A 16135-nucleotide genomic window follows, 5' to 3' on the forward strand; every position below is an offset into this window, starting at 1 on the left:
TAGGCATAACATTGGGAGCAAAAGCTGCATTAGGACGTACTGTAACATCACTTTGTAGTCACCAGGCGCAAACTCCTAACAGGAATGTGTACTGATAGAGTGTGGAGATCCAAGGCTATGAGCAGGGCAGTCTTGTAGGAAAGGACCTTCAGGTCCTCAGACTCCAATGGTTCAAATGGAGGCTCACACAGAGCGTCCAGGACCAAAGCCAGGTCTCAGGTTGGTGCCATATGCTTTGACACTGGTCTGAGCCGACGTACACCTTTTAGGAACCGCACCACCAGATGATGACACCCCGGGGTAGAGCCGTCAATCCCTACATGACACGCCGAGATTGGCTGCCATATAAACCTTCAATGTGAAAAAATATAGGCCCTTCACAAAAACCTCTTGAAAGAACATCAAAATGTCCACCAAAGAACTCTGAAAAGGAAAAACTCCTTTAACGTGACACAAACACTCAAACCCCAAGCCGTCAAATCCAACAATTCAGGGTCCAAAACCACAGATTACATATATGTGCTTGTGGGTGCCAAACAATTCCATGCACCTGGGACAATAGATCCCGACGACATGGAACCCTTCACGGGTCCCCGCCGAATAAGCGGATGCTTGTTAATGTTGTCGAACATTAGCAACACATTCTGTCCCGCCAACATCAGAAGGAAATGTTTCAGCGCTAACAAAACAGTCTGCAGCTCTAGCTAATTGATATGCAGTACACTTTGCACTGCCCACACACAGCGCTTCCAGTAAGGATGCGTCTGTAGTGATCACCCTGCGGGACCCTACCCAGCCCATGAGAATCCCCTACAACAGCAGTCTCCGGTCCCACCAGGAGTCAACACCCTTAGGCACGCCGGGATAACTTGAGCAACCGATGGCAGTGACGAGATTCATCAAGCCGCATAGCAATCACCCAATGCTGAAACAGACACATCAACAGAAGCCCCAGAGGCACCACAGCTATCATAGAGGCCATCAGACACAATACCCACAGGCACAAGCAAAAAGGCACGAGTGCCCCAACTGAAACCATGCCAGACAGAGACAGAATGCGACTCTCCTCTGCTGGGACAAAATTGCATGATTCAGGACCAAAATGAGACCCAGAAACTGAGTTTTCTGAGCTGGAGTCAAACGGCTTTTCTGATGATTCACTATGAACCGCTGAGACTGAATATGAGAAACCAGTGTGTCATGGTAGAGTTTCACCTATTCCCACAACTCTGGACCAGCCAAGCATCCAGATATGCCAATACTCTGATCAGCTAGCACCGCACCAGTGTCAAAGCTGCCTCCACCACCATAGAAACAGTGTGTGGAGATAGAGAGAGCCTGAAAGGCAGGACCAGAAACTCATAGGCCACAACCTCGAAATGAAACCTCAACTTTCTGTGGGGTGAAAATACGCATCCTTCAGATCAATGGACGTGAACCAATCGCTGGGACGCACCGACTGCAATAACCGACGAAGTGTGAGCATTTTGAACTTGCAAACCTTGAATGTGCTCATTTAAAACATGAAAGTCCATGATGGAACGCAACGTTCCATTGCTTTTGGGAACTAAGAAGTACCGGCTGTACCAACCGCTCTATACTTCTGACACGAGGACCACCCAAATAGCCTGCTTTTGAAGGAGAGAGGAAATCTCCTCTCTCAAGACAGGAGCTAGGAATTCGGGGACCATTGATGCAATGATGCCACGAAAAGGAGGGCGCACATCGAAATACAGACCGTACCCTCTCGTTACCTTCCTCATCACCCATGGTGAGACTGCCCATGCCCACCACTGGAATGAAGCACGCTGCCAGTCTCCTATACATTATCTCCTGAAGGGGCAGAGCACCACCCTGAGGACTGGGATCATTTGTTTTTCTGTCATGCTTGTTTTCATATCCACCACTCTTGACAACCGCGCATCTGAATGTGGGAAAGGAACTGTGTTTATTATGCCCACACCTGTACGATACTACACTTTCGATACCCCTGAAAAAAAAATTGTGGTACCACCGTTCTGATACCCAACCCAGACTAGGTTTGGGGACTTCAGCATCCAGTAACTTGCCCCCATTGACCCGAGCCACTTGTGAGCCCTATTGTCACAGTAAATACTTGGGGAGTAGGGCCCCACTGAGCCACCACAGTCGCCTTCATACTTTCCCCACAGACAGGATAGTACAGCGGGACAGATGCAGCACAAAATCAGCCGTAGCCTCGGATTTCGTTGAGAAGCTCTGAAACCGGCTTCCCTGCCTCCATGGTCTTATTCAGCTCCTGCAACAAATCAGTATCATACATCAGCAGCATTGTGACCACATTCAATGAACGAGCTGCCACATCCTCAGCCTGGTACACTTTGTCCATCTGATCTGCCAGAGAACCGGCACAGTTTATTTGAAAGCACTGTGCTTGGATTTACCCCCTTGTTAGCCTCTGGAGTAACTCGGCGGTGTGCTTAAGAGGACTGCCTCCTCCATACCCTCGATATTCATGATTTTGTCTGGTAGCACCAGCCTGGCTGAATGAGGGAATCTCAGGTTGCCTTTAGCTTATCTGTGAAATCTTTAAATGGAGGTTAGTGATTCTTCACCACTGCAGGGACAGGAGATAAATACTAGTGATGTTACGTTTGATACCGGAGCTCCGAGGCATGTGTCAAAATCGCTAAGCAGCTAACTTTCAAGCAGCGTGTCGATGCGTGTAACATTTTATCTGAATTACGTCATCAATGACATCCAAAGAATCATTTGATTGCGTGCTTTTTCAAAACGTGTGTTGGAAAATGCTAGATTCCACTGATTTCGCTGTGGTTCCGGTGCTTTCTTTGATTCTAAGCTACTTTCAAACACCAACCTTTATTGCACATATCAAAGCTGCAGGCTAAAGTTAAATCGAGACTTGGCTTCCTCTATTGTAATTGCTCCTCTTTACTAACCCTGATTCAGATGACCATCCTACCCATGCTAGATTATGGAGACGTAATTTATAGATCGGCAGGTAAGGGTGCTCTCGAGCGGCTAGATGTGCTTTACCTTTACCATGTGCTTTACCAATGCTCCTTATAGGACACATCACTGCACTCTATACTCCTCTGTAAACTGGTCATCTCTGTATACACGTCGCAAGACCCACTGGTTGATGCCTATTTATAAAACCCTTTTAGGCCACACTCCCCCTTATCTGAGATATCTACTGCAGCCCTCATCCTCCACATACAACACCTGTTCTGCCAGTCACATTCTGTTAAAGGTCCCCAAAGCACACACATCCCTGGGTCGCTCGTCTTTTCAGTTCGCTGCAGCTAGCGACTGGAACGAGCTGTAACAAACACTCAAACTGGACAATTATATCTCAATATCTTCATTCAAAGACTCAATCATGTACTCTTACTGACAGTTGTGGCTGCTTTGCGTGATGTATTGTTCTCTCTGCCTTCTTGCCATTTGTGCTGTTGTTTGTGCCCAATAATATTTGTACCATGTTTTGTGCTGCTACCGTGTTGTGTTGCTACCATGTTGTTGTCATGTTGTGTTGCTACCATGCTGTGTTGTCATGTGTTGCTGCCATGCTATGTTGTAGTCTTAGGTCTCTCTTTATGTAGTGTTGTGTTGTCTCTGTTGTCGTGATGTGTGTTTTGTCCTGTATTTTTACTTAATTTATTTGTATTTTTAATCCCAAAACCCGTACCGGCAGGAGGCCTTTTGCCTTTTTGGTAGGCCGTCTTTGTAAATAATATTTATTTCTTAACTGACTTGCGTAGTTTATTAAAGGTGAAATAAAACAACATGTAAAAAATAAATTAATACTGGACACCTTACTTACAAATATAGTTAGGATTTTGTACAATGTTTTTCACCACTCCGGTAGCTTAGCAGGTAGAGTAGGGAACTATGGAACTTTTAGGGACATGAGGTTATGAGGTCAAATCCTGTTGAAAACATACTATTTTGAAAATGTTCTATGTGAAGCCACACTTTCTGCACGGTTGTTCAAATAATGCTTTATTTAGTATAGTACAAGCTTCTATCTGCCTCTTAAGCTGACAGTCATTGAAATCGGACAGACTTTTAAAAATATATATCTTTAGATGACTTATTTTAAATGATTTCCCACAGTTTCTAGGTCAGAAGACAACAATCCAGACCTTCCGAGGACCATGTAAACGTCCTCTGTCGAATAAACGTATATTTGCCTCCCTCTGGTGGTTGGCTGCATCATTACATCAATTTATATCACATCACTGCAACTTTACATCAGAGGCGTGGTCCTCAGAAAAACATTTATCCAGCTCAACTGCTCCACGGCACATACATGGCAAAGCAATTACTGAATTTGTATTGAGCAGGCGGATCTAAATACATCACTTTCATAGCTCTACAATATAGAATGTGACCTACACACTTCCTTAAACCTAAAATATGTAAAGAAGTAATTTTGCGTGGAAGTCAAACATTTGTTTTACATCAGAGGCAGACACATTGCATATGCTCAGAATGACAAAATCAAGACCTTTACTCAGCCCTTCTCCCATTGCCTATAAGGATGAACACTGTTTAAATGAGCCAAATGTTGATTTAGACATTCACAAATGTAACAGATTTTGACTGTCACTAATGTCTTGATACTGTATGTTTCGTATAGTAATAAAGAAGGTGAAATATTTTTGCTAACAGATTATAACTATATATGGACATATTATAAAGTATGAAAATACTTATTCATTCACAGTTGTATTTTATTTGACTATCATACAGTATTTAGATGTTTTATTATGCTTTTATTGTGTACGATATCTTATGGGTTGAAAAGTATTTTTTTCTCAGACATAACTAAACAATTAAAGGTGAAAGCCAAAGGTCATAGCTTTCTGGGAGGGAACACTACTACAAAATATTGATGACTAAAGCCATAGCAAAGCAGTGCAAAATGGCTGTCAGCTCAACTGGTTTTAACATCTCAATCACACTGCATTTTGAGACAAATTAATTTCTAATGGAACACTGTGTTTTTATTTTATTTAACTAGGCAAGTCAGTTAAGAACAAAATCTTATTTACAATGATGGCCAATTATGTGCCACCCTATGGGACTCCCAATCACAGCCAGATGTAGCCTGGAATTGAACCAGGTACTGCAGTGTCTTAGACCACTGTGCCACTAGGGAGCATTTGCCTTGCATCATTCCGTTGCTGAGGCAGTTGCAGTGTGTTCGGTGTGGTGCATAAGTTGGATTTATCTATCTATTTATCCATGCTGGGAGGCAAACGCTCCCGAGTGGCACAGTCGTCTAAGACACTGCATCTCAGTGCAAGAGGTGTCACTGCAGTACCTGGTTCGAATCATGGCTGTTATTAAACTGTATGCGTAGACGTCTTGACAGAAAGGGTAGCAGAAGGTGAATGTTCAACTTTTGTTGCACACATATCCAAATGATGCTGCCTACCATTTTGCGCAATGTACTTACTATGAATATGGTATGTTGTTGTCCCACCTAGCTATCTTAAAATTAATGTACTAAGTGTAAGTCGCTCTGATTAAGAGTTTCTGCTAAATGACTAAAATTTAAATCTAATCAAATGCTGCTATTTATTGCCGACCAGCAGATGTCATTAATGTGCATTGTGAACAGATAATGACGCTCCGAGTAATGAACCGTTTTTCTTCGCAATTTGGTGAAAGCGCTGAAGCCCTCAGAGAGCCTCAGTTTCCCATCACGTGTAAATACCTTCCCCCAAACCTGGAGGAACTCCACTGTGGGGGAGAAGACAGCCAATCCACCCCCAGGTGGGCTGCCGCCCTACGACACAGCTCCATCAAAGGCTAATTAAAAATATATATATTTCACCTTTATTTAACCAGGTAGGCTAGTTGAGAAAAAGTTGTCATTTACAACTGCGACCTGGCCAAGATATAGCAAAGCAGTTCGACACATACAACAACAAAGAGTTACACATGGAACAAACAAACATACAAACAAAAATACAGTAGACAAATCTATATACAGCATGTGCAAATTAGGTAGGATAAGAGAGATAAGGCAATACATAGGCCATGGTGGCAAAGTAACTACAATATAGCAATTAAACACTGGAATGGTAGGATGTGCAGAAGATGAATGTGCAAGTTGAGATACTTGGGTGCAAAGGAGCAAGATAAATAAATAAATACAGTATGGGGATAAGGTAGATTGGATGGGCTATTTACAGATGAGCTATGTACAGGTGCAGTGATCTGTGAGCTTCTCTGACAGCTGGTGCTTAAAGCTAGTGAGGGAGGTAAGAGTCTCCAGCTTCAGAGATTTTTGCAGTTCGTTCCAGTCATTGGCAGCAGAGAACTGGAAGGAGAGGCGGCCAAAGGAGGAATTGGCTTTGGGGGTGACCAGTGAGATGTACCTGCTGGAGCGCGTGCTACGGGTGGGTGCTGAGTGAGTGACCAGTGAGCTGAGATAAGGCAGGGCTTTACCTAGCAGAGACTTGTAGATGACCTGGAGCCAGTGGGTTTGGCGACAAGTATGAAGTGAGGGCCAGCCAACGACATCATACAGGTCGCAGTGGTGGGTAGTATATGGGGCTTTGATGACAAAACGGATGGCACTGTGATAGACTGCATCCAATTTGTTGAGTAGAGTGTTGGAGGCTATTTTGTAAATGACGTTGCCGAATTCGAGGATCGGTAGGATGGTCAGTTTTACAAGGGTATGTTTGGCAGCATGAGTGAAGGATGCTTTGTTGCGAAATAGGAAGCCGATTCTAGATTTAATTTTGGATTGGAGATGTTTAATGTGAGTCTGGAAGGAGAGTTTACAGTCTAACCAGACACCTAGGTATTTGTAGTTGTCCACATTATCTAAAACAGAACTGTACAGAGTAGTGATGCTGGACGGGCAGGCAGGTGCTGGCAGCGATCGGTTGAAGAGCATGCATTTAGTTTTACTTGCATTTAAGAGCAGTTGGAGGCCACAGAAGGAGAGTTGTATGGCATTGAAGCTCATCTGGAGGTTTGTTAACACAGTGTACAACGAAGGGCCAGAAGTATACAGAATGGTGTCGTCTGCGTAGAGGTGGATCAAAGAATCAATAGCAGCGAGAGCGACATCATTGATGTATACAGAGAAGAGAGTCGGCCCAAGAATTGAACCCTGTGGCACCCCCATAGAGACTGCCAGAGGTTCGGACAACAGGCCCTCCGATTTGACATACTGAACTCTATCGGAGAAGTAGTTGGTGAACCAGGCGAGGCAATCATTTGAGAAACCAAGGCTGTTGAGTCTGCCAATAAGAATGTTGTGATTGACAGAGTCAAAAGCCTTAGCCAGGTCGATGAATACGGCTGCACAGTAATGTCTCTTATCGATGGCGGCTATGATATCGTTTAGGACTTTGAGCGTGGCTGAGGTGCACCCATGACCAGCTCTGAAACCAGATTGCATAGCGGAAAAAGTACGGTGAGATTCGAAATGGTTGGTAATCTGTTAGTTAACTTGGCTATCAAAGACCTTAGAAAGGCAGAGTAGAATATGTATAGGTCTGTAGCAGTTTGAGTCTAGATTGTCTCCCCCTTTGAAGAGGGGGATGATCGCGGCAGCTTTCCAATCTCAGACGATACGAAAGAGAGGTTGAACAGGCTAGTAATAGGATTTGCAACAATTTCGGCAGATCATTTTAGAAAGAGAGGTTCCAGATTGTCTAGCCCGGCTGATTTGTAGGGGTCCAGATTTTGCAGCTCTTTCAGAACATCAGCTATCTGGATTTGGGTGAAGGAGAAGTGGGGGAGGTTTGGGCGAGTTGCTATAGGGAGCGCAGGGCTGTTGACCGGGGTAGGGGTAGCCAGGTGGAAAGCATGGCCAGCCGTAGAAAAATGCTTATTGAAATTCTCAATTATTGTGGATTTATCGATAGTGACAGTGTTTCCTAGCCTCATTGCAGTGGGCAGCTGGGAGGAGGTGCTATTATTCTCCATGGACTTTACAGTGTCCCAGAAGTTTCTTGAGTTTGTACTACAGGATGCAAATTTCTGTTTGAAAAAGCTAGCCTTAGCTTTCCTAACTGCCTGTGTATATCGGTTCCTAACTTCCCTAAAAAGTTGCATATTCGATGCTAATGCAGAACGCCACAGGATGTTTTTGTGCTGGTCAAGGGCAGACAGGTCTAGAAAGAACCAAGGGCTATATCTGTTCCTATTTCAATTTTTTTTGAATGGAGCATGCTTATTTAAGATGGTGAGGAAGGCACTTTTAAAGAATAACCAGGCATCCTCTACTGACGGGATGAAGTCAATGTCATTCCTGGATACCCCGGCCAGGTCAATTAGAAAGGCTTGTTCGCAGAAGTGTTTTAGGGAGCATTTGACAGTGATGATGGGTGGTCGTTTGACCGCAGACCCAATACGGATGCAGGCAATGAGGCAGTGATCGCTGAGATCTTGGTTTGGAAACAGCAGAGGTGTATTTGGAGGGCAAGTTAGTTAGGATGATATCTATGAGGGTACCCGTGTTTACGGATTTGGGGTTGTACCTGGTAGGTTCATTAATAATTTGTGTGAGATTGAGGGCATCAAGCTTAGATTGTAGGATGGCCGGGGTGTTAAGCATGTCCCAGTTTAGGTCACCTAGCAGGACGAGCTCAGAAGATAGATGGGGAGCAATTAATTCACATTTGGTTTCCAGGGCACAGCTGGGGGCAGAGGGTGGTCTATTGCAAGCTGCAACGGTGAGAGACGTATTTCTGGAAAGGGGAATTTTTTGAAGTAGAAGCTCGAATTGTTTTGGTACAGACCTGGATAGTAAGATAGAACTCTGCAGGCTATCTCTGCAGTAGATTGCAACACCGCCCCCTTTGGCAGTTCTATCTTGGCGGAAAATGTTATAGTTAGGGATGGAAATTTCAGGGATTTTGGTGGTTTTCCTAAGCCAGGATTCAGACACGGCTACGACATCCGGGTTGGCAGAATGTGCTAAAGCACTGAATAAAGCAAACTTAGGGAGAAAGCTTCTAATGTTAACATGCATGAACCCAAGGCTTCTACGGTTACAGAAGTCAACAAATGAGAGCACCTGGGGAGTAGGAGTGGAGCTAGGCACCTCAGGTCCTGGATTAACCTCTACATCACCAGAGGAACAGAGGAGAAGTAGGATAAGGGTGTGGCTAAAGGCTATAAGAACTGGCCGTCTTCGGAACAGAGAGTAAAGCACGTTCGGAACAGAGAGTGAAGGGAGCAGGTTTCTGGGCACGATAGCATAGATTCAAGGCACAATGTACAGACAAATGTATGGTAGGAAGAGAGTACATTGGAGGTAAACCTAGACATTGAGTAATGAAGAGAGAGATATAGTCTCTAGAGACCCTTAAACCAGGTGATGTCACCGCATATGTGGGAGGTGGAAATAAATGTTGGTTAAGGCATATTGAGCAGGGCTAGAGGCTCTACAGTAAAATAAGACAGTAATCACTACCCAGGACAGTAATGGACAAGGCATATTGATATTAGGGAGAGGCATGCGTAGCCGAGTGATCATAGGGGTCCAGTGAGTGGTTGGGCTGACTGGGGACACGGCGATTCAGACAGTTAGCAGGCCGGTGCTAGCAAGCTAGCAGTTAGCAGGCCGGGGCTAGCCAGCTAGCATAAGGGCCTTAGAGGGACGTTGCGATGGGGAAAAAGTATGTTTTTGCCTCCTTGTGTGGTGACGTCGATAGACCAGTCGTGGAATTAGTAGGGTTCCAAGTAGCAGAGGGGTCCAAGTCCAATTGGCAAAATGGGTATAGTGGTCCAAGAAACTGGCTGATGGAACGGCTAACAGTCCAATATGCTATAGATAGCTAGCAGGCCGCGGTTAGCAGAATGGGCCTTCAGGGGACGTCGCGCCTGAGGGGCCTGTTGGGATCTTCGGGCAGATTATGTCGGTATTCCAGTCGTGAAGGATCGGCGGGGTTCCGTGCCTCGTACCGGCAGTAGAAGGGGTCCGGATATTATAGCCGAGGAGTGGGCTTCAGGAGTAGCCCAGGAGCCCTAGCCGGGAGATGGGTCTAGCATGGGCTAGCTCCAGGCTAGTTGGTGCTTGCTCCGGGACGGAAACGTTAGCCAGGAGTAGTCAACCCGGGTTCCGGTTAGCTAGCTGCCATGATCCAGATGAATGGGTTCAGAGTTTGCGCTAGGAATCCGGGGATATGGAGAGAAACATATGTTCGGTATGCTCTGGTTTGAAACGCGTTGTACGAACTGGGGAGAGCTTTCCGAGCTAAAGGTTAGCCGACTGATAGCTGATAGCTGGTAGCTAGTTAGCCACCAATTAACCACCAATGGTTCACTCTCCCCTGCCGAATCCAAAGCCAGGGCTTTAGGCTGCCCCAGACTGATGTCGTCTGATTCACACTCTGAAAACCCTCCAGAGCCAACCAGGGATAGTATTTCAACCCTTCTGGACACTGCCAGAGAAACTGGAATGAGAAATTGGAATGAGCCTCAATTGGCTGGGATGACACCCCTATCAACTCCAACCAGCGCTGCTGCTCTGTCCTGACCTCTAGCCCTTTTGTAACTTACTCTTTCTTCCCGCTGGCCATCTTACCCAAGCAAGGAGCACTGGCTACACAAGCAGAGCAGAAAGTAGTCAGCTTCTACAAAATAAAAAAAACAAAACCAAGTCCCAAATCTCGCAACTTCTAGGACAGGTATCATCAACTAGATTCAGCCACGGGGCGATTTGTTGCTTGAGCAGATGGTCGGGGGGCCGGAACATAATTACAAAGAATTTGTAGACTGAAAATTGATCGCTAGAAGCCCAAACAGATATAATGTTTGACTAAAATAATAATTTCAAACCTTCCTAAAATTTATATATGATCACGTGTATCTGTGTAATGCGTAGGAAATACTTGGGAACAAATGTCTTAAATTAAAATCACTTGTAGCTGATTTCCTGGTGTTTTTATAGTCTTTTATTTCCAACAACAACAAAATTTACTCTATACCAATAAATACTATTTTTTTGCTCAGAAAACTTTGGGGGCCAAATAAAACAACCCACGTACCGCCAGTTGGGGAACCCTAATCTTGGGTGACGACTTGTCTCTCCCCACTAACAGACACCTAAGTTGGAGCAGAATCTCGTACTCATCGTGTGCTTGAAAAGTTTATGTGACTTTCTATTTTCAGGCAAGCTGAAGAGCGAAGAATTTATGAAAATGAATATGAGCCCTGGTATTATAGCCACGGAGGCGGGGCTTCCGAGGGTAGGCTCGTTATCTATTGGCCCATTGGGCGTGATGTCAGTTTTCTTCAGGTGAATATGATTGGTTGTTGACTCCCAATAGTATGTTATACCGAGTGAACTACTGACAGAGAACTGGCTGTTTCAACTCTTTTTATTAAGTAATTGGTTCCACAGCCTTTTTTTTTGTTTACTCAACTTTTCAGTCGAAGTGTTACCTGAAATAAGAGAAATCAGTTGGCCCAAACTTAGCTCCAAAAATTCTGTCAACTTGTCTCGTATGTTTATTCAACTAGAAATTGTTATTTCGGCATTTTACCAACAAAAAAAGGCTGTGAAACTAGTTACACACAGCACTTAAAAAAACAAAGTTTTCAACTTACATAATTCACATATATGATTACATTGTGAATGCTCATTTGTACAGTAATTAATTTTCAACATGTCCTCACCTGGGATTTGAACTTACAACCTCTATGTTCATGGCATTCAGATCTTCCTGATACATCTCCATGTCTGTGTCAATTATCATTTAATCTGACTACTCTCCCATCATTATTTGAGTTACTTATTTCAGCAATTTTTGGCTTTTCTGTATAGTTGTCTGATGTTGATGGGGTATATTACTCTGTTTTAATGTTACTCCTTAATCACTATGATAAATAACATAGTTATTTGCTTTGAAGTGCAACAACACAGGTAAAATCAGTCACTGACACAGACATGTTGGCATTGCAGGAAGATTAGAATGCCATGAACCAAGAGGTTGTGAGTTCAAATCCCAGGTGAATACATATTGAATATGAATTACTGTATAAATAAGCATGCACAATATAATCATGTGTGTCAAATATGTAAGTTGAAAACATTTTATGTTAAAAACACTGTTCTCAAGTTGGAGCTAAGTTTGGAAAACTAAGCTTTTTTTACTTCAATCAATACTTGGACCAAAAAGTTGACTAAAGTAAACAAAAAAATGGCTGAAGAACCACTTACTTAATAACAATTTGAATCTCTTGATTCCAACATCCTTGTTTGTAGCATGTGACTAGAAAGGCAGAAATGTTTTTTAGTTTCATGATGGAAATCCAAATATCCTGTGTTATTTGTAGATGTGTTTGTTTCCCTAAGTGCAACTGACTGAGGTGTGTGTGTGGTCTATCTCAACTCCTGTTTGGCACTCCTGTTGCGGGAACTGAGGGACGGCTGCTTTGATGCTGATCGACCGTGTGTGTGTTGAGAGAGAGAGAGAATCAACAGGGGATTCCTTTTGGGCACGTCTTGGCTATGCCTGTGATGGAGTGCCAGGAATGGACTCTGGCCTAAATGTTTTATGAATCAAAGTTCATTCGGGTCTTTCATTTATTTCGTTTCTAGGACGGCCTGACCGGTTCTTTTGGTTAAAGTGTGCCAACACTGAGTGTTTGTTTGTGTGCGTTTGGGGGTTTTGTTTCAACATTTTCCCAGCAATGTCGCTCATAGCTGTTCAAAGTCACATTTGTATATAGCCTATGCATGGTTGGTTAGGTTAAAGAGTTGTTTCAAAATGCCCGGTGTTTATTCTTGAATCCATTCCTAGTGATCCAGTTATTTACAAATGTTGTTGTACCAGCAATGTTCTTGTAAGATGCCAAGTAAGAGTGATTTAAGAGTTCTTATTTTGTCATGTTACCAACACCCCAGCAACACCACACCAGGGTCATATTCATTATGGCCAAACGTATACTGTTCGAAAAAAGGGTTCCAAAAGGGTTCTTTGGCTGTCCCCAGGTAGAACCTTTTTGGTTCCAGGTAGAACCATGTTGGGTTCCATGTAGAACCCTATGTGGAAAGATTGTTCTCCAATGGGGCCAGCCCAAAAAACGTTGTAGGCTCTAGATAGCACCTTTTTTCTAAGAGTCTAGCAACTTTGTAAATGGAAAACGAAAACAGGTAGTCCATCCCTGTTTCAGTCTGTTTCCTTAGAGTTGTTGCCTAATGAATACAACCCAGTTGTTTGAGCAGACCTATACCCTCACGCTGGCAACAGAGATCATTGTTTTTCCCTTGAAGCCTGGCTTAGCTGACAGTACTTAACATACTGCTGTATGTGGTACATAGGCCTACACTCTGACCACTCATTCTAAACATACACACAGACCTAAACTAGACATTCCTGATGCATATATCTACACCCCAAAGTAAAGCAGCGAGAGCCAGGACGTGGTGGTCAGAGAGAACAGGGGAAAATGAGTTTGTTCTTATTCTAACTATGCCACTCATGGTCACCAAAATACCACCTACGCACACACAAAGATTTACTGTAGCACAACACAGATGGGCCTTTCTGTAGGCTGACATATTTGTCTATGTAAGTGTATTTATACTTGTTGACATCCGTACGGCCAGTATGTCAGGTACAGATGCTTCTTGGACATAATTGGTACTGTCTGTGTCCATGTACACAAACAGCACATGCCCAACAAGGTGGCTTTTGTTTTTGACAATGTGTTTGGCTGTAATTCTGTGTGGCATGGACCATATTAACCAAATGTGAGGCCAGTTTGTGAGGTGTAGGGAATGCTTCACCCATCTGTGTTCATCAACAACACATGCCCACCGATATGGCTAATAAACTGTGTGTGTGTGGGGGTATCATTTTGTGTGGCATGGATCATATTATCCAAACACCAGATATCTACAGTGTGTGGGTATCATTCTGTGTGGCATTAACCAAGCACCAGTGGTGGAAAAGGTACCCAATAGTCATACTTTAGTAAAAGTAAAGATACTTTAAAAGAAAATGACTCAAGTAAAAGTGAATGTCCGCCCAGTAAAATACTACTTCAGAAAAAGTTTTAAAGTATTTGGTTTTTAATGTACTTAAGTACCAAAAGTAAATGTAATCACTAAAATATACTTAAGTATCAAAAGTAAAAGTATAACTCATTTCAAAGCACGGTTTTCTTGATTTAAAAAAATGTACGGATAGCCAGGGGCGCACTTCAACACTCGGACATCCTTTACAAACGAAGCGTTTGTATTTAGTGAGTCTGCCAGATCAGAGGTAGTAGGGATGATCGGGGATGTTCTCTTGATAAGTGGGTGAATTAGACCATTTTCCTGTCCTGCTAAGCATTTAAAATGGAACTAGTACTTTTGGGTGTCACAGAAAAATGGGTGTCACAGAAAAATGAGTAAAAAGTACATTATTTTCTTTAGGAATGTAGTGGAGTGAAAGTAAAAGTTGTCAAAAATATAAAAAGTAAAGTAAAGTACAGATACCCCCAAAAAACGAATTAAGCAGTACTTTAAAGTATTTTTACCTAAGTACTTTACACCACCGACAAACACATGACACAGTTGTCTTCTACAAACGCTGATTCTGTAGGCAAGATTTAGTCATCTCACCTCACAGGAATAACATGTGTTTCATGAAACCTCAACTAGTAAACAGAAGAGATACTAACATCCTTTCTTAATGTTCCTGTTTCTTCACAGGAAAATCTGGGACACCAAGGTTGCTGATCCATCCACAAGGTAAGACCTAGTCAACGTTTGAACATCTCAACTGACTACAAATAATTTTTTTCTCCAGATGTTGATCATTTTGTAATATAATTTTGTATTATAATGCCTTGTGATTTTTAAATGTGCTTATAATGCATTATGTAGAGTGTTTAAATAAAGTGTTACTGGACAGTTCTTGTCTTGTTCCTCTCCTTCATGGAACTGACATGACAGACGTTAGCTATGCACAGGTTATGTGTTATAAAGCGCTATATGACATTTATGACCTCTTCTCTCCCACTTCCTAGGCTGAGCCTCATGGCTCGTAAAAAGGGTTTCTGGGTAGAGAAGGTTCACTGCCTGGGGTCAGAGACCAGCCTATCAGAGTGTCACGCTCAGCTGTCCATTCCACATAGCCCCACCCCCTGTAAGAGTGGGAGACATGCGGTGGCGAGGTGTGTACCGGGACCGCAGTTTGCACGTATGTCATCTGGAAGACCCCAGGCACCCCACCCAATTGTGGTAAGAGACAGGTACACGCACACATAAAAACATAGACACACACATCATGCATCACTGTGCTAAGAGCCAAGTCCTAGACACTTTTCCTGTGTTCTGCACAAACATAAGATACAAAACATTCTTAGACAATAATACAGTCTAGTCATACATGATGCTGACACTCTCTGTCTCTCTCTGTCTTTCTGTCTCTCTGTCTCTCTGTGTCTCTCTCTCTCTTTCTCTGTCTTCCGGTCTCTCGCTGTCTCTCTCGCTCATTCTGACTCTCTCTCGCTCTCTCTCTCCTCTCCCCCTCTAGCCGGTGCGTCTGAAGGCTGGCCCCAGGCTGGGTGAGGGCCGGGTGGAGGTGCTGAAGGAGGGGAAGTGGGGGACCATCGTAGACCACTTGTGGAACCGAGTCTCAGCTAGCGTGGTGTGCAGGGAGCTGGGCTTCGGAACCGCCAAAGAGGCCCTCACTGGAGCTTACATGGGACAAGGTAGGGTAGGACTCCCTCTCTATCTGTTATTCTCTGTCTTTTTGTCTCTCTGTCTCTCTCTGTCTGACTCTTTGTCTGTCCTACAGTGGTCAAGGTTTGACTTTTATTCTGACTGGCAAAGGAAAAAGTTCACTCCGGTTGTGCCACGTGAACATGGAAGTTGGGTTTTTACCAGTTTCTCCCATTTCATCCTGCCCTATAGGGTTCAGGGTCTTAGGCACAGGCACCTGAGAAAACACACCCATGTATATGTCTCTGTACTCTGTGTACCTTAGGCTGTTTGAGATTCCATGTGAGTCAGAGGAACTTTTCCAGCCATGCTTAGGACTTATCTTAGGACTCTACGCTCGTCTGCCGCTGAATGGTCTGAGAATGTATTTGTTTGTGAGCCTGAGGGTGCTGATCTGTGGTTCACACACTGTTAGCGGATTTCCCCTCTGCT

General features: G+C 43.7%; 1 protein-coding gene across 1 annotated transcript in view; it reads left to right on the plus strand.

Moving 5' to 3' along the window:
- Nucleotides 1-16135, plus strand: part of loxl4 (lysyl oxidase-like 4) — a 70092-nt gene that overhangs the window by 23497 nt on the left and 30460 nt on the right. Inside the window, exons 5-7 of the mRNA XM_055929604.1 lie at nucleotides 14690-14728; nucleotides 15007-15220; nucleotides 15516-15693. Of these exons, the coding sequence (XP_055785579.1) occupies nucleotides 14690-14728; nucleotides 15007-15220; nucleotides 15516-15693 (431 nt within the window). The remainder of the gene's footprint in view (nucleotides 1-14689; nucleotides 14729-15006; nucleotides 15221-15515; nucleotides 15694-16135) is intronic.

Source organism: Salvelinus fontinalis, chromosome 1, assembly GCF_029448725.1.
Source record: "Salvelinus fontinalis isolate EN_2023a chromosome 1, ASM2944872v1, whole genome shotgun sequence".
Lineage (NCBI taxonomy): Eukaryota > Metazoa > Chordata > Actinopteri > Salmoniformes > Salmonidae > Salvelinus > Salvelinus fontinalis.